General features: G+C 39.3%; 1 protein-coding gene across 5 annotated transcripts in view; it reads left to right on the top strand.

Annotated features, from left to right (window-relative positions):
* The window catches only part of NFATC1 (nuclear factor of activated T cells 1), a 120,977-nt gene that overhangs the window by 79,226 nt on the left and 18,039 nt on the right, over positions 1–23,712 (top strand). For 2 of the 5 annotated variants that reach the window (XM_084509669.1, XM_084509670.1), the window contains exon 9: positions 7,083–7,769. In XM_084509669.1, the coding sequence (XP_084365795.1) occupies positions 7,083–7,769 (687 nt within the window). Of the gene's footprint in view, positions 1–7,082; positions 7,770–23,712 lie in introns of those variants that run through there. The other 3 variants (XM_084509671.1, XM_084509672.1, XM_084509673.1) reach the window with 3 other exon arrangements.

Below are 23,712 nucleotides of genomic sequence, written 5' to 3'. Positions count from 1 at the left end.
AGCAGTGCTTTGTCTTTAAAAAGGAGGTAGCAAGTAAAGCTGTAACTTGTTTCACAGGTCTTGCATTTTCCTTAGAGGAGAAAAAATAATTTGACTTGATTTATCCTTTTCAACATTGTAGGGTTTAATAAGGTATTATGATAGAGAAGGAATGGTGCCTTTTAATAATTTTTCCCTTTTCTCTTGAAAGGAAACTAACGCATATTTTGTCTTTTGTACTAACACACAAACCAAATGCTCTCCACCTACCCTCCTCTCCTCCCCACTTTGGTTTAAAAGGTATACACCAAGCTACCATATATAATCTTCTGTCTCATAAATAGGCATTGAACAAACTAAGAGATCAGCAGCTGTTGAGAAGCATTTAGTAATTGGGTTACCAGGAAAGCAATTTCTAATTGGATAATGGCACTATGCAAGATTACCAGCTGAGATGTATACACAAGGCTCCCATCTACCCAGATATTATTCTTGTACAAAAGTGTACATATGCATCTGATCCTATAAATATATATATATATATAAAACCAAAGAGGACAGGCAGGCGTATGTTAGGTAGCCTTCCCAATGAGCACTGGTAAAGCTCGTCAGCTTGCAAGGCAGTGCTTGCTCTTTCCCTATGTTGTCCAGTGGTTCTGGGAACAGCACTGTGTCTGTGGTTCTGGGAACAGCACTGTGACCCCTGCCCCACAGTGACATTACCCCACACCTTGCATGTGGCAGCAGCAGCACCCCTCTGTGCTCCTGCAGCCCCATGGCCTCACTCATGAGCACATCTACTCCCACCACCACTCAGCCCACTTGCCCTGCAGCGACTTCATGGGCTGGAACCTGCACCCAGTGGGGCTTACTGGGTGCACCGTGCTAATGCTGAACTGCTGCGTCCTGGTAACCCACATTGGTTGGCATGGAGAAAGGTAGAAGCAGGTGGGAGAGGGGGTACTGGCAGGTTGCAGAGGAGCTCAGTGTTTCCTGTGCACAGGCATCTTTTACAAGTGCCTCCTAGCTTGCTGAGAGGAGTTTCTTTCTGTCAAATAGCATAGAAGATAAAACAAACAACACATACTAAAAAAAATAATAATCTTTCTTTCTCTTATTTCCCACAATACTTCTTTAGGGAATTTTCTTAACTTCTTCCCTGTACTAGGTAGAAGAATGTACACTTGAAAAAAATAGATATATTTTAATGGGAAAGTTTTGAAAATCGTTCATTTGGCCTCATTGAAAATTCTGTCTTGGTTAGGCAAGGTAAGACAGGACAATCATCTCACGTACTCCTAACAGGGGTAACAGAAACATGGCTTGGTCAGTGCTCTTCTGGAGAGACAGGAGGTGCTCCTGCACTAGCAAGGAGACTGAAATGCTAAGATTACCCATGTGGCCTTCTATTGCCCTCAGGCACACACAGGGGACAAGTCCACCACAGTGTGGTGAATATGGCAGTCTTCTGTTTCACCAAGATACTGCAGCGATAACTAGGAAAAAGTCCATGGGATACTCTGTTAATATACTATCAGGAGAGGGTGAATGAGTTCAGTCACTTAGGTAGATAAAAGCTTCAATTGCACACGCGTGAGGCATACAGCTTCTTGATAGTGTGGGGCTCCCTTTGTTTCTGAGTCACTGTGCTCTTTTTTAATTTACTGAACAGCAAAGGTCTTGATAGTAGCCTGACCTTTAAAAAACATTTTGGTTGAATTGGTGCCCAGGGAAAAACATCCAGTTCATGAACAGTATCTGCAAAGACCCCTATAACGACTGTCTCAGATCCTTGGAGTCGAGTCCATGCTGCACATAAATTGGCAGGACATTACAGAAAGCCTCCCCTGCCCACGGCTGCTCTGATGTTACAGAACAGCAGGATTATAGTTTCTGGGGGCAGCCAGCCCATTGCCTTTCCCCAGCACCAGAGCACTCCAGAATCAGAACGTGGGGTGAGGTCCTCACTCCACTCAGCCTGCTAGATCCAGCCAGTGCTGCCACAAGGGCCAGGATTTTGTCCTTGAATGAATACAGAATGGTTAAGTTGCACGAGTAGATGTGTCTACCTTCCTAACCGTGTCTCTAATCAGCCAGCAGCAGGGGAGCAGTAGCAGTTGGCATGACCTGGGCAACACCTTCTGAAGGAACAGCTGTTTCATGGTGAAGAGGGTGCTGCCTGGTTCAAAACTGACTTAGAGGGGAGGTTTTTAGAGGTGCAAATGATATTTCAGACCTTGGCTCAGTAATGGAGATTTGGGCCATCTAATTCCTTGACAGTCTTTGAAAGTCTCATCCCAAATTCTTACCACTTATGTTTATTCAAGATTTTGAAGAAATGTGTGTGCACATGATGAAAAAAATTACTGTTTTGATTTTCATATGCTAATCAAAATCTGTGTTGGTGCCGGAGAGCTACATCATAGTCTGCAGTGTGAAAGGTGGCTGTTTTGTTTGATATGTTCAATCAAACGAAGGGCAAGATAAATATATTATAGTGCCATAAATGTCTGCATCAATGATACTACATGGAAATGGGAGTTTGTTAGTTTAATATTAATCAGGATAAACATCTGTTTAATTTACATGGTTATATTTTGTCAGTTCACATATTTTAATAGCACCTCCAAAAAATAATTCAAAAACCCATCTGGATTGCCAAAGTGTAAAAGCAAACAGACTTGTTACAATTATCAAGAATATATATAATTTATATTTAAGCACTTTCTGACTCCCTTGACTGGATGTTGATGATTTATTATTTTTCTTCAAGGCTTGATATATTAACATTTTACCTGCTAGAAAAGCCTTTCATTTAAATGTGGGCTTGCAGAACTGGCTGAAATACTTCTCCCACATTCAGACCCACACAGAGGGCCATTGTCTTCAGTCCAGTTGCCTCAGTATGATGTCATAAACCTGGTCTCTCTGAGTAAGAATTGGAGGTAGCTTTGATTTATAGCTGGGGCTGCTGCCAACACTCAGTTCTCAGAAGTTTGTATTAAATTAGATGACATAATGACACAAGTCCATAGTCTAAGAAGGCATCGTCAAACCATTTTAAACTAATTAGCACATATTAAGTTGCTTATCAGACTAATTTAGAACTTTGAGCTCTGTCATATTTTAATATTCAAATTGAAGACAGTTTAAAATCTTCTGTCGTCTGACCTTATGCATTATGAAGTAACAAGCATTTAAAAATTAACTGTACTCACCAAACTTACAATAATTTTTCCTTTATAGCAAGGGGCTGATCCTTCAGCAGAATAGGGTCTCTTAAATGAATGACATTACTTTTGAGCATGAGTTTATGTAGAAACTATGCATTGTCTTATCTATTTACAATTTTACAAATTCTGGCGTCATTGCTGAAACTGATTATTGGCAAATCTCAGTGTATGGCAAATTTAGTCACATTTTTTCATTCTAGGCAGCTGAAAGTCTGCAAAACTGGGTGTTATCTCAGCAGCACAGACCTACTGTAACACAGAATGCTCATTGCCATTTGATATGGCTCTACTGAATTTAAGAAATAGTCAAGTTTCTGTTAAAAGTACTTGCAGATTTGGAACAGCTGTAGGCCAGTCCAGGCCTGCTGCGTTACTAGGAGTGTTTCTTTGAGCTGGAAGGCTTTTAGCAAGTTATTTTGAATGATTGCTAATTTGAAATATTTGAGCTAGAAGTTGGTCAGGCTAATACTGTTCTCTATTAAATTCTAATACTGAGAAAATTAATGGCATGCTTTATATCACATTGCATCTTCCTGTGTGAAATACTCACTTCTGCAGGTGAGTGACAGTGGAAATGGATCTGCTTTATGTCAGTCAGCTAACTGGGCCTCTACAGGGATATATTTGAGCATGCAGACACTTTTTCTAACTTAAGTTTGTAAACATTAGCAGTCAGTCAAACATGAGTCAGTAGAAAAGTGGCAATGCTAATCCAGTGCTGGTTGGTGATTGTCCCTAACTGCTCTGAAGGAACCCACCCAATTTCTCTCTAAGAAGAAGATAACATGATAGTGCAGGTGGACTTGTAAGGTTTGTGTCCTCATCTGCTCTAAGTCAGTTACAGCTGTTCACCCCAGCTAAGGTTCTCAGCCACCAAAAAGGGAATGAGGCAGGGAATAGTGGCATGTTTGTCCTCTGCAAGGCAAGTAATATAGTTATTCATGTAAAATACAGAAGTTGAAGTCTGGTCAGAAATTGAAGTGTTAGTATCTTACATTTCTGCTGACATACTGAGCTTCAAAGGTTTGATTCCAGATCATCACTCCAAGGTCAGTGCAGCAGGAGGGCAGGAGGTGCAGGAGGACAGGCAGCAGCAGTTCCCCTGCAGCCTGTGGAGGAGTGTTGGAGATGAAGTGTTAGGGACTGACCACAGCCCCCATTCCTTGTTCCCCTGCGCCTCTTGGGGGAGGAGGTGGAAGAGGGCAGATGGAGGGGAAGGTGGTTTTAGTTTGTGTTTAGTTTCTCACTGCTCTAGCTTGATAGTAATAGGTAATTACATTAATCTCCCTATGCTGAGTCTGTTTTGCCCATGGTGATAGTTGTTGAATGATCTCCCTGTCCTTATCTCAACCCTTGAACCCTTTTCATCATATTTTCTCCCCCTTTTCTTTCTAGAAGGGAGGGTGAGATAGTGGCTGTGTTGGAGCTCAGCTGCCCAGCTGAGTAAAATCACCACACAAGTCTGGGATATTCCTGCTGCCCATTGCTCCATTGCTCAGTGCAGAGTAGGACTTACCGGTCATGGTCTATTAGGTGCTGCAGGTGTTATTTCAGAACAAGGAGATTTAAAAAAAACCCAACAACTTAATTTACAGATTGATGATGTCCATGGCCACTAATCTGACCCCATGGCAATGTCTTTATAAAGAAGAAAAAAAAAAAAAAAGAAAAAAAAAAAAAAGGTGAAGTGACAAAAAAAAAGTGTCTGGTAAGCCAAGTAGCGAAGATGTGCCATAGAAGAACTACAACAAAAAATCAGCCTGAGATAAGGAATCATAAAGCTTCTTCCCTCCAGCCCTGTGTGCCACCATGGCTCTAATCCTTCCGTAGGTTATAACAAGTCAGACAACTCCAGGGTTTATTGCAGCTGAATTGACAGTGGTTGAGCTTGGAATTATTTAGCACAGGTGTTCTATAACAGTGATATATTGGGAAAATTCAGTGTTCAACAACCATCATATTTCCAGCTGTGCTGTGGTTAGTGCTAGTACAGTGAACCTAATATAAAACATGTGAGAATATTTGCTAGCTCAGGAACTTGTTAAAGGTATTTTCTTACAATATCTAAGCTGCTATGTTTATCTAGGTGCGTTTCTTTGGTCTTGCATTTTCATAAAGGTGTGATATTGGTTTTATAAAGCTGTTGCTGAACCTGGAATCTAATTCTCTGCAACCAAGTGCATTAGTAGCCATGCTAACCAGCGTGCAGCACTTGAGCAGGTGAAAATAAGATTATGAGGAATCCAATGACAGTCTGTTATCCTTTGCACATTCATCCTGAGCAGCACCTGTGCCTCTGTTACATATATAGACATATTTTGACTAGGGGTGCTAGAAATCTTGAAACAAGTGTTGCAAGCATCTATATGTAAAAGAACATAAAGGGAGCAAAGTTAACAAGAGGCTAGGGGGCTGTAAAACACGGGTAGTGAAGTACATTCACCAGCAACAAAATTTGTTAGTTTTAAAAGAAGTTTTATATGTACATATGCACACACATGCATTTCTAGGGGTTCAAAAGACCCATATATGAACACAGTAATAAATGGCTGGAGAAATGTGTAAGGGTATTTGTAAAACACATGCAAATAAAAACAGAGACACTTAGGTGATGAGCATGTGCTCCAATCTGAGTTGTGTAAGATGCTTCACTAATAAATTTGTGCCACAACAGGTTGTTTAGAATAATATTCTAACAGATATTCTGTGGTCTCATCATAAATTTCCTACAGTGCCTTCAATCTATGGCTGTTCTGTGGATCTCATTTTGGGAAAGAACATAAATGCCACCAATCATCCAAACTCAATTGTTGTATGAATTACAATTGGATCTGGCTAGAAGAAATGCATCTACATACTGGCTTAGCTTATTAATAATTTTCCCGATAGAGTAAGTGGCTATCTTTTACCAGTGAAATGCATGTGTCTGTGGGAGAACCAGGAAAGGCACTCTCTGATTTGAGAGGGAAAGATGATATGAAAAAGGCACTTTTATTTGAATAAGGATCTTTTCTCTGATTTGAGAAAGCTGCTCTATATTTTTCAAGACTGGGTTGATGCTCATAGACAGTCATTTTGTCCATGAGCTGGTAGTATTTAGAGACATGGTTTGACATCTCAATATTATGTCCCTCTTCTGGGACAGCAAATGGAGCAAGCAGAGGTGTAGAACAGTAATCAATATTTCTTGCTAGTAAGAGAGTGAGTTAATACCTTTATGAACTGGTATTGCAACGTGGATCCAACTTAGAATCATGGAGAGTTGGATGTGACTTCTTGAATATTTTACACCTATTTGTTGGTTAATAAGATTAAACACAATCATGTAAAAACTAAATAAACCAAATCCTACTCTTTCAAAAATATCCTCATAATTGAAAACTTTTTGTACATAGTAGTTTGTCATTTATCTTTGCAATTTTGCTTTCACTGAACTCTGAAAGCCCCATCTCTACCTTATTATGCTCCAGTTTACCAAATGTGCAGACATTTATCAAATGGGCCATCAGTAGCCGTAGAAATGCAGTAGTATATCCAAGTTAAAATTCTTGCTTTGATTACTACAAATCCATGGAGCCCTTGGGTCCAAAGCTTCCACTGAAGCACAGCTATTTGCAAATAGATTTTTATAGCACATTAGTGCTGGAGGAGAGTCCAAAGAAAATAGTCCTGTTCAATATTAGAACCAGCTGTGACTTTCTTTTGCTGATGACTCATTCATTTTTTTTATAGGGTGGGAGAACTAGGCAAAAGACACACAGAGTCTTATTCAAGACATTGTTTGTTTTGCAAAGGGTATCCTAGCCACAAGCCAACTTGATCATACCAATATGCAGCTCATGTTTATTTAAAACTTTTTTCTTTTAACAGTTCCAATTATAAAAACAGAACCCACAGATGACTATGAGCCTGCTCAAAGCTGTGGACCAATGAACCAAGGCTTAAGCCCTCTCTCTAAACCATACTACAGCCAGCAGATCATGATGCCCCCGGATCCTGGTTCATGCCTTGTGGCTGGCTTCGCCTCCTGTCAGCAGAGAAATGCAGTGATGTCACCCTCTCCCAACGCAAGCCCCAAGCTGCACGACCTTTCGTCCTCTCCTTATAAGTGCATCCCCAACCCAGGCCACGGTCACCTCGGACTTCAGCAGCCCACTGGAGGTGTCCCCACCATACAGGAAGTGCCAAGGTCTATAGTTGTGCACCCAAGCTCCCCCGAGCAATCATCTCACATCATGCTGCAGCCGCAGGTGAGTCAACATCTGAGCAGTAGCTGTCCCCTTGGTTATCAACAAACACTCTATCCCAACAGTCCCTCTTCTCCAGTTCCATCTGTTACCCAAGAGCCAACCTATTTGCAGTCCTGCAGTCCAACTCACTCATCCATAATGGGTCAACAGCAGCAGCAACTGCCGAAGGTTCACAGAAATGAGTCTCCAACAACCCAACCACTGTCATTGCCAGAGTTGCATGAGGAAAGTAATCATAATTTGGCCCCTATTCCTGTAACGATCAAGCGAGAACCTGAGGAATTGGACCAGATGTACCTGGATGATGGTAAGTCTTCGACAGCACAGAGGTTTGCATTCAACCATGTTTCTGTATCAGTGAGTTCTTTAACCCCCTCCTCCTTTTGAAACCCGGTGGAAAAAAAGTTTAATTAACAGCCTGGTGGAGTGATGGACAGTTTTGCTCAGTTTCTTTCTGTATGGGAAAAGGTTCTTTAATTTCACTTGCGATAATGAAACCATATTATCTAAGCCGTAAGCGTTGTTCATTACTGTAGAGCTAGCTGCATGACCAATAGCTATATTGCAATAGTATTAACTGTATGGTTTTGGCTTATGCCCATGCCAGTGACCTGTGGAACTGCAGTGAAAACATATTTAACATTGTCCCATCCATAATGCAGTGAAACTTCTGATACACAAATCTGCTCACTGGAACTAAATGATAAACTGCTTCCCTTCAGTTGAGAAAGTTCAAATTAAAAATGGAGGCACATCTTTCAGTGTAACTTTTCAGTCTGGTGGCATCCGACATTAAGACTACTTTTTCTTCTGTTCTTATTGTGGTCTTGCTGCTGATTTTTTTTTCTTTGTAAGATTTTCTATGCATATATATTCTACACGCACCACTGAAATGTTAAAATGCTGCGATGAACTTGTCAGATGCCAGCTTCCAAAGATTTATTAGCTGAACATAATAAAAGGGGTACTCTGGAATTTGATTATGTGACCTCACTGAACTGTGATTTAGCACTTGCTGCAAAGTGTCCCAGTAGTATTCTGAACCCTCACCTTAACGCAGTACGTGAGTTCCCTTCCAATAGCCGTATAACTTTATATAACACCATGCTATTTAAAAAAGAAATGCCTTTAAAATGGCTGCATTGAAACTAATTGGTGCCAAGGAACATCTGAATGTGATTGTCTTTTACAGAGAATTTAAAGACAGTTAATGGCATTTTTTATTTTTTTAAAAAGAGGATTTTTAGTCATTCTGTTTTAAACAGCATGATACTCACTGAATTAGGAGTACAAATGAATGCTTTGGAGTTTGAGCTGCAGCCTTTTGCTTTTCAACTCTGGGAAAATTATTTTTCTCAACAGAAGTTATTATTCATTACATGATAGAAAGGTCAAAAGGAATTTTTATAATTAGGAGTTCAGTTCACTAAAGTTGTGCACAAAACATCTTTTGTGACAAGGTTTCCCTCATATAATATGCATTTTTACCACATATCTGTGTTTTGAGGAACAAGATTTTCAACAAACCAAACAAGAAATGTACACAAACCAAAACAAAAAAACATGCCCAAATTTTGGTTTTGAGAGAAACCAGAAGTTGTGTGTGGCTGGAAGAAATTAGAATCTAAACCTAGTCTATGCCTGTCTCTCTAGAAAAGCACAAAAAATGGTCAGTCAGAGAGGCCTTATCTCTCCAAAATCCATCAACCATTTTTCTCTCAGCACTACCAAAGCTACCTTTGTCTCTGCTGGAGGGATGGAGGGGTGGAGGATGAAGCTCCTCAAGTATGTCTACTTCAGGTTTCTCCTGAAGCAATAGAGGAACTTTGCTGCGATATAGTCTGGGACACGGGTTTTATTTTTTTCAGCATAGCTCATTCTCTCTGATAAAGCAGAAATGCTTTAGTCCTTACCCATTTTTCTTCCATTCCCTCTTCTGGACACATGTGCACACCAGTCCTCTGTTGGATAATCGAAAGTAATTGTAGAAGCCACCGTGTACATCTGCACTGATACTTAGAGTTGACTTTGAAGATCTTTCCAGCTAGCCAAATCCAGATATATTTCCCTTTGGCATTGAGCAGGCTATCAGACTCCTTTTGTGGCTGACCACAAGAACTATAGACCAAGAAAAAATTCATAGACATAACAGTCATGGTAACAATATGTAATAGGAAAAAAAAAAAAAAAGTAATTCCAAAAAATTAAACAACGACAGTTCTCTCTAAGGGTAATCAGAAATGGTCACTAGAGGAAGTCCTTCTGTGTCTAAACTGATATTTAGGTTTGTTTCGGACTGATGCAGCCCAATCCACATGGGCTGTCATTACCTATCTATGCCCTATCTCACTGACTAAAGAAAAGACCATCTACTCTGTGCGTTGCATTGACAAAATGAAGACCTTGTAGAAGTCAAGAAAAGACTACTGCCACCTTTTTATTTTTCTCTGTATTTGGGCAGAGGGAGGAAGTGTGCAACAGAGGAGCTGAAGGTAGTAACCATACCTTGTGAGTATGTAATGTCCAAGACCCTCTGTTCAAACCATGCACATCCCTGTCATACCTCACACACACAGAACAGAAGCACAAAACCACAGGTCAGAGTGGGAGCCAGTTTACATCCCATGCTACTTTAAGGTTGCCTCTATGCCTATTCATAGGCATATGCCTATTCATAGAGGCAACCTTAAAGTACCAGTGCAGACAATGGTTTCACAAAATTTCAACCGGTGGAACTGTAGGCTCTCCATAGAAGGGGTGGCCTCAATCCATCTTGTGCTTAGCCACATGCTCGTGATGCTTCCTTTGAGTAATACCAATTGATTATGAAGTGGCAAAGCAGTCTAATGGAAAATTAACCTGCCAAAAATAGCAAAACCTACATAGATTTCCCCTGGGTCAGCTCATGGAACCACATCCCCTGGGTCCAATAGGTGGGTACAGCCCACAAGAGGGGAAGGAAGCCTTTTGTTGTGGGTTGGGTAGTGCAGTGGGAGCCTCGCTGGGTGGCAAGCAGTCCGCCCATAGGCCAGAGTAAGCATAACTTGAAGCCACACCTGATACCATCTTATTCTCCCCAGCAACTATCTAATCAACTCATCCTGTCTCAGCAAAAAATCCTCATCTCATGCTTACCTATTACTTATGGGGAGCTAAGATGTCAGATGGGAGCTGACACAGTCTCAAAGGGCAGTTTGACCACTACGGTGACTGCCTAGAAAACAGCATAATGGATCCTGGTGTCCCAGTAGATGCCATTCACTGAGATACATACTCCACATATGCAGTGCTTTTGTGCCTGGAGCAGTCTCATTCAGACCTCTGGTAAATAGAATAAGGCACAGCCTAGAGGGAGAATGCTTTTTACATTCAGATCATATTCATATTCATGTTCATATTCAGAACAGTGGTTCTGAATAGGAGCAACTTATTTTTCATGTGCTTGATTTATTTCTGGAATAGGAGTTTTAAGCAATCTCATTGTTTCATGTAAATGTTGTATCCATCTTTAAACGTTTTCCTTTTTGGAAAAGTGGAATATCTATGGTTTGGAACTATATTCTGAAAATCAGAATTAAAATCATACTGGCAAACAAGGACAGTTATTATTTTTTTAATAGATTGCTGCTCCACTTCTTTATAATTTGTTGTTTTGCTGATTCAGTTCGGATCCATTCATATTGCATAATTTAAATTAAAAAAAAGAAATTGTACCAGTGAACAATATGAAAGTCAGAGAGAGGTCAGATGTACTTGACTGCTTTCCTTCCCTACTACTCTAAATACATCAGCTCTTTCCCCCATCCATAAAGTAGTTCAAAAGTAATGCATTATTTTAATGACAGGAAAATTTGAATTCTCAAAGCCTCATTCCATAAAAAAGTGTATCTTCACAGTGTCTTGTAACTGTTCAATATCTCCAGTTTTACCTGAAGGTACATTTGAAAAGTCTGAAGTGTGGACCTCTAACATACTTATGGGACTACTGGACAAATAAAATACCTAACCAGTTATGCCAGATGATATTTGGTAAAGTTTTGGTTGATTGTTTTCCATTTTAGGGAGATATGATTTATGTATCTAATATACGTATAGCAATCTTGGACCAAGTATAAACAGATTTTTTTTGGTTTAAGTTTATGGGACCAAAGCAATATTCATTCCTTTTGGTCTGGAATATCTCCAAATATAGCCCATCTATACTAAAGAGTATAGATGGAAAAAAATAGTCAGTGAGTATATATAAATATATATCCTGTACACGACATTTCTCTGCTTCTGTAATGGTGGGCAGCTGAATTGATATAAAGGGAGCACCCGAAGAGATTTCCATTTTGGCAAATAAGTTTTGGTCTTGGCAATCTTGTTTTAAATCAAAATTTGCAGTAGCCACCTGGGTTACTCATTAAATGTCCTGTCCATTTCAGTATGTGCATATATGATTCAAAATGTATAACATATTTCAAACTCACCCCGTAAAGTGATACCTGATATATTATGGCTATGCTCTTGATATCGAAAACAATCTGGCTTGTATACCAGCACTCATTTCAAGCAATTACGAGTTCAACCTCCAAACAAAGATTATGGCTGACTCCCTTTGCTGTGTTGAGAGCAAGATTTGATGTGCTGTTTAAAAGAACAGTCTTAACAAAGTAGTTGAAATATGACATTTATGGCTGTTTTTGGTCCCCTATGGGAACCCATGGTTCTTTGCAGCAGAAAAGGGGGTGTCTCCTGTCCTTCTTGCCAGAAGCTCTTACAGCAACATGCGGCACATTGGGGCACCCTGGCAGATCATTCCAGAGCTAATGCTGTCTTCCTGTACCTGTGCTGTCCCTGCCCTAGACAGCAAAGGTTACATGACTTTCCCCTTTCAGATCTAACTTGGGAGTAGTACAGGGTGCTAAAGTGGTGGGGCGCATGGAAAATCCTTAGATAGGCACACAGGAAGGCTGATTTATCAGCCTGAGGGACATCTTCAGTGCAAGATAGTTGCTTTTAAGACTAAACATTTTATATGGGGAGCAATGAGTCTAATGTGCTGTACAGCCCTTTGAGGGATACAGTGGAATTAGTGTTGCCCAAAGAGATGGCCAGTTTGGAGAATCTATGAGTTGACAAGAACTCTTACTGGTCCCTTGAACCAGTCATTATATCAAAGGGACATGAAAATTTACCTTAATTTATATCTCACTTATGAATATGCTCTTCTCTCCTGCCTTCTAACTGGGACCTGGGTCAAAAACTGTGGTAGTCTGTTCTTGAAAGAATTCTTTTCGGTTGACCAGGGCAACTCAGATAATTTTTCCAAATTTTGACTGCTTTTCTTAGTGGTAGAAGAAACCCAAGCCATAGTCAATGGAGTTACTTTCACACAGCTTTCAGGAAGTTGTGAGCCAGGCTCACAACAGGAGATGCTAAAGGTGACTTGAAATTACTTTCCTCATCCTCATTTCCTTTTCCTGGACCTATTGTAGTCTGGGTGGAACGCAGAATCTCCAAATCTTTTTATTTCACCTGGATAGAGAGAGTACAATTAGGCACGCTAACACCAAGAAATTTTTCAGGTTGTAACCTGAAACCACAAGCTGTTGCATTTTTACCTGCAGCAGCATGATATTCAGTTGTGAAATTATTTCCTGACATTAGAAACACCAAAGAAATTCATTTTCATTATGGATCAAAATTAAGCTGTTTCTAAAAAGCAAGGGAGAAACACATTGGTACCAACAGGAAAAAGGCTTATGATTTATGTTCTCAGCAGGTTTCAAGGTGTATTTTACACACTATGATCCCAACTTGTTGTATTAGTACATAAAACTTTACAAAAGCGTTTTTTAATGAAAAGCAAAACAGCACTCTGGAAGATTCTTTAATAAAACTACACTTCAGTTAAGAAGCTGAAGAAGCTGAAGAAGACCTCAGTTTCTTCACTTTTTTTTCTTTTTTTTTCTAATCTAGAATTTTGTGATGAAGTCAAAGCCATGCTGAAGGCAGCAGGAAGCTCCTATTGACTGCAGTGGGGCCAGAATTGCAACCTCAATTTAAAAAACTGTTTTCCAGAATGCCCCAAGTCATTTGTAGGTGCCAGAACTGGATTAACAGTATCTGAAAGACAGATCTCTTGTCTGAAGTTTTGTATATTAATTCAGCCTCCTCAACTCCACACAGACACTTTCATAAAGGTTTCTGTTCTGATCTTAACTTGATCTGAGCTATAAATCTTTATGTAGTAAGATGAAAATACATAAACCATAAACAAAGTTATCTGATGTTTAGATACATGGCTAGCAGAAAGTATCAAAACCACATCATCATCCTTTTTAAAACAAGGAGGCTTTTGTTCTTGTGATTGTCTTTGCACAGCTGTGAGTTTTATAGTACCATGCCAATGAATGCACTCATTGCAACTTTTATTTTACTCTGAAAAGGTAAATTGGGAGCATTAAGCCCCCAATAAGTATGTAAAAGTGGCAAAACCACAGGTAAAGTGTTACTGAAAGCTGCAGCCCTGCCAGCCATTTCATTTTAAACATGGCTCTTTTAAAAATAACTTTTGCAGTAAAAGCTGTAACTCCTGGATGTAACATGAGCTATTGCTAATGTCATTCCCATGAATTGCTTACAGTGTTGAACTGTTAGATGTCTGACAAGTCCATATATCTCCTATTCTGTATATATGAAAGTTTTTTTTTTGCCTCTAAACCATATGTTCTTTTTTATTATTATTCCTCTGTATTCTTCAAATGCACGTGGTTTGGTGATATAGTTTATTTGAACAGGAACCATAGCAGACAGAATTATTCTTTTGCTGAAATGTATCCTTTTTCATACATCTCAGCTTCATGATTAAAGTGATTGGCTCTTGAGGCATTAAGTTTAGTCTGCTGCTGCCACAATTATGCTTTTGAAAACTCCTGAGTGCATTTTGTGATTTCCAGTAGTCCAGATGTCATTAGAACAACATGCAGGTAGTCTGCAAAATTCAGTAACACTGTCTACACTTTGGTCTGCCTTGTGTGAGCTTTTCCCTCCCTCCCTCTTGGCCTAGCATAGCAGTTCTAGGAGAAAACAAATAGCTTTCCTCATGGAAAGTTTTACTTAACCTGGCTTGCTGCCTGTGTCTAGACCCTCCTCATTTCTAATGATGATTGAAAGTGTACATGCTACTGTGATAAAACATGCTGAGTCGTTAACATTTGGGACTTCAGTTGTACGCGATGAGTAAGGGAGGACTGAAGTAATTTGTTAGTGTCAGACCTTTGGTGGACTTGCATGTCTGGGTTTGAGGGGTGTCCTGTTACATAAAGCCACACACCCTCAGGATCAGGGATGGGGTTTTGCTGTTTCTAGCAGGTTTAGGTGAATCAAGTCTCCCTGGAGGCTCACTAGAAGAAAGCTCCCAAAAGAGTAAATGACCAGACTAGGTGTCACTTCCCGATTTTCTCCAGTCCCATCTGCCCACAAAGCAGACCTTCCTACCTCTTAGCTGCAGTATGCTGTGAAATCTGGCAATGAACTTTGCTTTCTTCTATCAGCCACACTTAGATGTCCAGGGACGTCCTTGAGTCTTGAGCTTTCAAGAAAGTGTCCAGTTCCTTCAGAGAAGTCCTGAATGCCTCCACCTTCATTCAGTGATGGCAGACACTTAAAGGGGCACTGGTGTTGGGAGCAGGAGCGTGTCAAATGATGGGAAAGCTGTAGAAATCCGCAGGCTGTGCTTTGCAATGTTTTTATAACCCAGAGTATTTTTAGTGCACAAAACACAGCCTTTGCTTAATATGCTCTGCGCACACACCTTCATACTAAGCATTTCGAGTCATTTGGTATACAGCTGAAGCCACATTACCTCTTTTCAACCAAATGCCAGCTTCACACTTCAGCCCTGGTAGTCATTGTGCAATTAGCTGGAGAAGAAATTGCTCCTCACTTCCATGTCTGATTCATTCTCCTATTTCCATAATGATGGCTGTTGGCATTGCTGTTTCAAATGGTAAAGGTTTTGCGGGTTATTTTCTGTAAGTTTTCCTTGGCGATCAGGGGAGAAGAAGTTGCTGTATCTGAGTCTTTGTAACATTTACATTTGCTTTTCAGCCTGGAGCAGTGCCAAGGGAAATACGTGGCTTGCAGACGCACAAGCTTCGTGAGAAAGCTTTGTTCTGATGCAATTCATTTTAGGAATATGTTTGTTTGAAATGTTTCTGCTGAGCCATGCAGTGTTAGCTGGTCAGGTGTGGCTGTGTGGCTCGTATATGGACTCTGTGCTCTCGTGTCCTGAACCTCTCCTGGCAAATCATTTCCGGGGAAGTTGTTTTATAAAAATCCCTCTTCTCCACAGGGAGGAGTATCATACAGACCCCTGATACATCCAGGAAGAGTTAGACTGAAGCAACCAGCCCAGCAACACACGTGTCAGAGGAAGCGTGTTCATGAGTAAATTCACTGACTTCATGTACAGCGCACTTGGCTAAGCATTAGCAAGCTGTAATGTTGCTAGATCGCAAAGTAGCAGAGGGCCTGCCTCTGCTCCCACTTAAGTCAATAACACCATTCCCTTTGGGTTCATTGGAAACAGCACCAGGCGTATGGCTGGTAGTTAAAATGCATAATAGCTGCATTCATTGCAATCTAGTCATTGATAGACACACAGAGAAGGAGTCTTTTATGGGAGGTTTATGTGCAGCACAGTTGATTGTCCCGTCTACATCTGCTGGAAAACTGGGGGGCTCAGTCGCAGACCTGATAGTGGCTTGACCGTTGCTGTTGAGAGTGGACTATTTGATAACCCTACTTCTGATCGTTCTCCTCTCTGAGGAGCTAATGCTGATTGCAACCAAAGGGGAAACATGCTTTCCACACAAGGCTTATCTCTGGAAAAAAAAATCAAAAATAAAGAAAAAAAAGAGGGGCCCTCAAATGTTCTCCTCCTCCTCTGTAACTGAGAAAACCTGCAAAGTCTAAATGTTGAAAATACCTGGAAATAGTAAGGAGCTGGCCCAAACAGTCTCTACAGGATTGGCTTTGTTAGTAGGTCTTCTACATTTTCCATGCTTTCAAGCCTACCACTAGACAAATACCAGGAAGTGAGATGATGCTGAAAGTATATCAAAATTCCCAGACTGTATTGTCCCTAACCACATGAATTACAACATGAGCATTTGGAAAGTCTTGGAAAGCAACTCTACAGGTTATCAAAGTTCCAGAATCAGTGGATTCAATTCTTTGGTTCTTATGTAGTTTTAAACTGTGTTTCCAAGCATCGTGTATGTATAAGAACATTCCTCTCTTGTCTTGCCTTTACACTACTGAAGTATGATTTCTCTATTTAGTTTTAGCCCTTCAGCAGTCATATGAGAATGAGGAGGACAGGATTTCACTCTTCATATCAATGCTGTTCAGGTTTCTCTTGATGTTAGCTTTCTGTGGGAGCTAAGGGTAAAGATTTGTTTAATTTCTAAGTATTGTGATACCTTTCTGGTTGCAGAATATATACTGCAGTACATATTACTAATTGATTTTGATGCCCTGGAAGCAGCAGTCAGCTCTATTTCTACTGTTTCTGGAAAAAAATATGCATTTTGTTGCTACCTTGTGAGTAAAATCTTCTGCAAATTACATAAGAGGTAGAAAAAATGCTATTTTGAATCACAAGTGAAGCCTCCCAAAATGCAAAGCTGCAAAATACTTATTTAAACTTTCGTTTCTATCCTGTATATGCAAATCTATAAACACATAAAGTGTGTATATATATGTGTTCACATATGCACACACCAATATATGTAATGAGATGTAAGATTTAGTACACTAGTTCTTTTGCTTATTTGAAGTTGTGGTGGGCGAGAGTTGTGGTAAATCACTTCTACTCACGACAATTCTCTGAAAATCCTGCAGGTGTCTGTTGAGATAAACTTCCTAGAAACATGAGGTTAAGTGGAGAAGCTCATCTTATGGGTCTTCAGTTGTGTTCAGTTTCTTTACTGAAATGCCTGTTACAGCTCTGAAATCTGGCTCCATTCTGTTGCATGCCTCTGAGCTGCAGTTGTCACTGTTGCTGAATGATTTTCAGGCATCTGAACATTTGTTATCCGGCTATTCTTTTGGAAAATTGAAGGAGCTGATAAAGATGATCTCTTCTCTCTTAGATGGCTTTTTTTTTCCAGTCCTAGCTGTGACAATTCTTGTGCTCCACCATGTTCTAAGTTGTTCACTTGAGGGCTTTCACCTCCTTGTGTCTGCATTAGCCATTAACAACTTATCCAGGCAGCTTCTCCACGTAGCAATATGTCTTTAGGTTAGTGGTACTGGGAGGCTCAATGTGCTTCTCAGTCCAAAACGTCTATATGTGAAATTGTCATATAGAAAGAGCTTAGCAGAGAAACTGGTCCTGTTTTTTTCTTTTCAATCTTGCTTCTTTTGTTTCTTTTGAGAAATTTCCCCAATTTATTAGCTATTAATACAGTTGTTAATACTGTTAATACAGACTATACAGTTTGCCTTTGGGTCCTGCTAATCAAAGGCCTTCCTGAAGTTGCTAGAATTTATGCGGCCTAGTCCAAGACTACACTTTTTGCATCAGTGGTTGAACAGGGCAGCAACAACTGCTTCAAAGAATTTTCAAGGAGGTCTCCCACTGTTTTCAGAAACCCAGGTTACACCTTTGCAGGTCAGACAAACACTGCTACAGTCTGTTTAAACCATAGACTAAAACCTGGACATACTGTGTCAGATCACCACTTGGCATGAACATGTAAAGCTCCATTGTTGTCAGACAAGATGGGCTGATTTCCACTCTATTGAGCATATAGCCAGAATTATGGAGGTAAAGGTGACTGTCTCCTTTGCAGAAGGTTTAGACTTACATTTTTGCAATCCAATATCCCAAATATTTCACAGTAAGTAATGGTAAAGTAAAATACTAAAGTAGAACCAGTAATGCTGAAATTGAGGAATAAGGTTTACCAGAAAACATGCTAATGTGACAGAATCTTTTTGCATTATTTTAATAGCTAGTTTAAAAATACAGAAATAGCTGCAACCCTGCAACTCTCAGCTGCTTTAGTTGATTGCTTGTTTTCTGATGAGAAATCACTGAGTAGGTTCATGCTTGCTGTCCAAGTCAGATCTGTGTGATGAGACTCCAGGACTCACAGTCAAGGTGGGGGCTCTGCATGGGGCTGCTCTGGGACAAGGACTTAGCACAGTTAGATGACTGAGACCTTTTGTGGCAAGTGCAATATGTGTATATAAATTTTCTCTACTTGGGGAACATACTAAAAATATGGAAGCTTTCTCATGACACTGTAGCATGATTAACACACATTTGAAAGTTTCAGACTTAGAGTATGACTGTGAAACTACCTGGTGGTGTAACTAGAACGAAAGAAGGCTTGAGAAAAAGAGAAATGAGAGAAAGGTTAAATATAACATCCCCATTAAAAAAAAAGAAAAAAAAAAGAGCAAAGATGAATTTTGGAAGAAGAGGGGAAAAGGTGAGTGTGGGTGTGAGAGAGAAGAGTTTGTCTAAAACTGAAATAGTACAAATGAGTAGTAGTTAGCCCAGGATTTGACTGCCACAGGAAAGTATATCTGAAGAATACTGCATTTTGCCTCAAAATAGTTTACGTGTAGGGAAAAATAAAAGGAGAAAATGAAATAAGCAATGTGCTTATTGTCTTTAGGAAGGTTAAATGAAACCTAAATAAAAGAGCTTTCATGAATGGTTAATTGATATACCCAAGGATAAACATGAATCACCTTTGCCTTGGCCCTGCTACATTTATGCAATGGGGACTAATAATCCTACAATAATGGCAAATGTGCACATTTTAAAAGTAGATGAAGTTGCCTGTTCATCTGTCTAAGGAGAGTGTGTATCTGTTACTGCCCAAGTTAGAAGAGCCAATTTGTTTGTCCATATTGATCTGCAGTGAGATTATTACACTGCATAGAGATGGGAGGTTTCAGTGGCCCATCTCCACTGGGGAAGTATTTCCTTGGGAGTTATTTCCACACTGTATTGCCAAGTTTTCTAAGGAGTAGGGAAAGGGCTTCAACATTACCACTGGATGGAGAGAGCTCCTGTAGACAGCCCCCAAAAAGTCAGAAATAAGGTAAAATAGAAGGTGGTAGGGGGTACTACTTGAGTAAATAGAGCTATATCACCTGAACTCAGTGAGAATTTTTTGTATCAGTTTAAGACTTCTCTTACAATATAACAGGGCATTCATTAAAAATAAGAGAAAAACAGAGACTGTTCATTGGCTCTTCCCCAATAGAAATTATGCAGAAAAAGTAATATTGCAGGAAGGAGTAGAAGTGATTGGCCTTTGACAAGGCACAGAAGGATTTTTAAAGGTTCATTTTCAAGGTTATATGATTGAAGAATAAAACAGGAAATCCCCTTACTTTGCAACTTTAGAAAGATGGCATTCAAATTACATTCAGGACGTGATCCAAATGCCATGATTTTTTTTTCCATCATCTTCAATGGATTTTCTAAAACAGGATGTGTTAAATCAGGGGAAATAATAAGAGAGTAACAAGTAAATTAACAGAAGATTCACAACACATTATGAATCACAGTGTGAAAGAATCAATTAGAGTCAGATAGTTAACCAAGTAGTAGCAAAAAAAAAAAAAAAAAAAAAAAAAAAAGAGTAGTTGTAACTAGAAAAAAAAATGAACATCTGCTGAAGTTTCCAAAGCTATATTTAATATTAACTTGGGAAAAACACCTGGACTGAATGGTGTCTCATCAAAAATTTGTAAGTGTTTCCAGACCAAAATCACTCATATACTTACAAAAAATAAAATCATCTGCTCAACTGAAAAAGAAAACTCCTCTCTCAGCTCTTCTCTAGCACTGAGTTTCACTTTGGGGAATATCACCATTTTAAACCAGAGAAGCAACAAAGTGCAACTGTTGATGCAGAAGTGTTTTGTTGATTGTTAAGATCTAGTACCTGAGGTCTCTGTCCATCTGGCTGCTGCAAAATGCATGCTCTGTCCGCACTAGTTTGCTGCAACAGGGCCTGCCCTTGTATAACAGATTAGCTAGTAGGGTAGACTTTATTATTTTAAGGACTATTACGGATTCAAGCACTCAACACAAAATAGAGTATGAAAAGTAAATAGACTTTTGATAGGGCTGCAGGATTTTCTTTTAAGAAAACTACAAATGGATGAAACATTTCTTTAGCTGTTAGATGAGGGTTGGACTAGATGATCTTAGAGGTCTTTTCCAACCTGAATGATTCTATGATTCTATGAATATTCAGAAAAAGAAACTGCTTTTGAAATTGGAAACAGAAACTTAGTCTCCTGTATTTTAGTCAGGAAGGTGGTAGGACTTCAGATATAGGACTACCTGCATCTGATTGTGTGAGCTGTAACCTTAAAAACTTTCAGTCAGACAGTTAGACGTCAGCCAGCCATATATCTGATGCTTCAGGGGCTAAATCTGTGGTTTCACTGATGATGAAATCTGGCTTTCTTCAGCAATCAACATACTTTCTGTGCTGTCAGTTAAGAGCTTGTTTCATGGAGGAGCTGGCAGATTCATCTGACTTCAAATGAGGCTGTATCGTGCTTTCAGTTGTGCATGGTCCCCTGAACTATCTCGTCCGCTGCCTCCTTGTAACTCTTTTCTGAAATGTCAGTGTTCAGAAAGTTGTCCAAAGACAGATTTAAATTTCATATGAAAACCTTTTATTGAGGGGAAACACCACTATAGGTAGAAAACCCCACAGCTTGACACACTAAAATGATTGCAAGAATTCCTTTAAGATGTCTATGTATGAATATTTCTCATAGCATGAAAAGGATGTCTAGATTGTACATTGCTGCTGCAAAATGAAAATCTTAGAGTGGAAGAACTTTCAGTTATTCTTGATAGAGACTACTACAGTAAGTAAGCATAGATTCATTGTGACGTAGTGCATCTGCACTGATTTCTATGTGTTCAGAGCCTAAACTCTTTAAGGATGAATGTAGAGATAATTCTTCAAGCTACATCCTCACTTGAGATTACTCCGCTTTTAAGTGCAAGCAAACATTTCTGTGTATCTTTTTCTCTTCCTCTACAGACTTGTATTTGTATTATGTATCTGTATCTCGCATGCCAGTGGAAATCAGTAAAGGAAATTGATTTGTATGAATGGACTTCATAAATTTCATGGTATACCAATAATGAAAACATGGTTTGCAGAATAAGAAACAGTGGGGCTTTTCCAAATATTTTAATCATTGGCTGTGATCAGTGGCATAAAATGAACTGTTCTTTCCTGTGTCTAAAGTCCAAGCTGTGTTACATGTAGCTATGTGATGTTCTTTCCAGTGTCACGTCAGTAAATAATTGTAATGCTGCTCTTGAGTCTCTGACCTTCACTGTGGTTGCCCTTTCTTGAACAAAAGCTGAGAATGATAACAGATTATCTCTTTCTGTGATCTGACCTAGTCTAGTCTATATGAATCATACTCCAACTTATTCCTTAAGTTTACCATAAATATGCTACCACATAAGCATTTGTAATATAGCACAGCTGTAAAAGTGTTTAAAACAGGATTAGGTGGTACATCATATTTTTTAACTTCTTCTACTTTGGTAGAAATATAAATTCCCTTTTTTTGTATTGTTGAGTGATTTTTTTTTGGTAAAAAAATATTTTTAAATGGTTCAGGTTTTACGAGTTTAGGCTAGAATGTTCTTTAGTCTGTCTAAACTTGGCCACTTTGTATAATTCCAGTTATTATTTCCTGAAGATGAACCAGGAACGATTTGTGTTTTAAGGAGCCTCTTACAGGGATAGGAAGAATCATGTAGCTTAACATCATCTTGTTTTAGCAAATTAAAATTGTCAGTTGAGCTGTGTACTCAACCTAAGCAAGTGGATGAAGGATTTTTAGGCCTAGAGACATGTTATAAAAACTACAACAAGAAAAAACATGCTACCAAAACCTTATGGGTGTTTTTTCACTATTACTTAGGAACAGGCTAGGGTTCTGGGATCAAACTGTACCAGCACACATATGCATTAAAGCCAACACACTGAAGTAAACACAGAAATGTTGTCTCCCTGTGATAGTCTTCTGAGAGTTAGAAGTCTCCTGATATCAGAGAAACTGTATATGCTTTAAAAGTTATGAAAAATGAATAGAACAGATCTACTTGCCTTTTTTGTACATCAAAATGAAAACATTTTAAATAATGGTTAGTCGATAATCAGCCATATAGCTTGTTTTCAATACAGTAACTGATTCTTTCCTGCCAACCCATCAGACCTGTTCACTGTGTTTTTGTAGATGTGTTTCACATAGCTGCCTGTGTTTAGTAAGAACTTGATGCAAAGCCCATTACATTCAGTAGGAGTTCTTCTGTGCTTTTTGGATCAGATTCCTATTTTCGGTCAACAGAACTTTTCACTTAGTGCTCTTAAAAAAGTCCTATGCAGAAAAAAATATGTATATATTCATGAAAATCTCTAATACTTGGTGAAAATTTTTGGGCCCCAAAGTAGATGTAGGCACAAGTTATAGTTTCCAGAGTGATGATAAAAGATTGTTAAATTAGTATGTAAAGGTTAACAACACTTAGACTAATTTGAAATGCTATCAGTATTGTTTATGCAGTGTGACCAACTTGCAGAGATTTAAAGAACCCCCACTGAGTTCTCTGGTTGTTTGGGTGTGCTAATATTTAAAGCAATGTTTGTGTTGGTTACATGGCGTAGGCCAAAGGGATCTCGAGGAGCACTATGCTCTCACAAACTGAATACAGGGAAGTATATTTTGGGTGAATCCACCACATGTGTTTGTATCCCACTTTATACCAGTAGGAAAAAGAAATTTCTCTCCTGGAGTAACTAGTTACTAAGCAGTTGTTTCACAACAATGTCTGGCAAATAATTTAACAGTTCTGCCCAGGCTTTTGCAGTGTTGCTGAGGCCAGGAGTCGTGTTTTCATCTGTTCATTGTAGCACAGGTCCATTTGTGCTATTTTGGAGGTCTCTTGACTTGCTGTACTCATTTGCGTTGCAGTCCATAATGAAACAATGACAACACTGCACCATGCGTTCTCCATGGAAAATGGGTTAACTCCAACAATTTTCCACTTTCTGTAATGTTTCTTTCTGATGTGAGGGCCTTCTTTATGAGTTCAAGGCTTTCTATTGCAACTATACATAGATAGCCATGACAAAGAGAGAGCATGAAAGCTTCTAGTGCAGGACATTCATCCTTACTTATCTGGC

Source organism: Aythya ferina (assembly GCF_964211825.1).
Source record: "Aythya ferina genome assembly, chromosome: 2".
Taxonomy (NCBI): Eukaryota; Metazoa; Chordata; class Aves; order Anseriformes; family Anatidae; genus Aythya; species Aythya ferina.
Note: the sequence above shows the minus strand (reverse complement) of the source record. Positions and strands in the feature narration are given on the sequence as shown.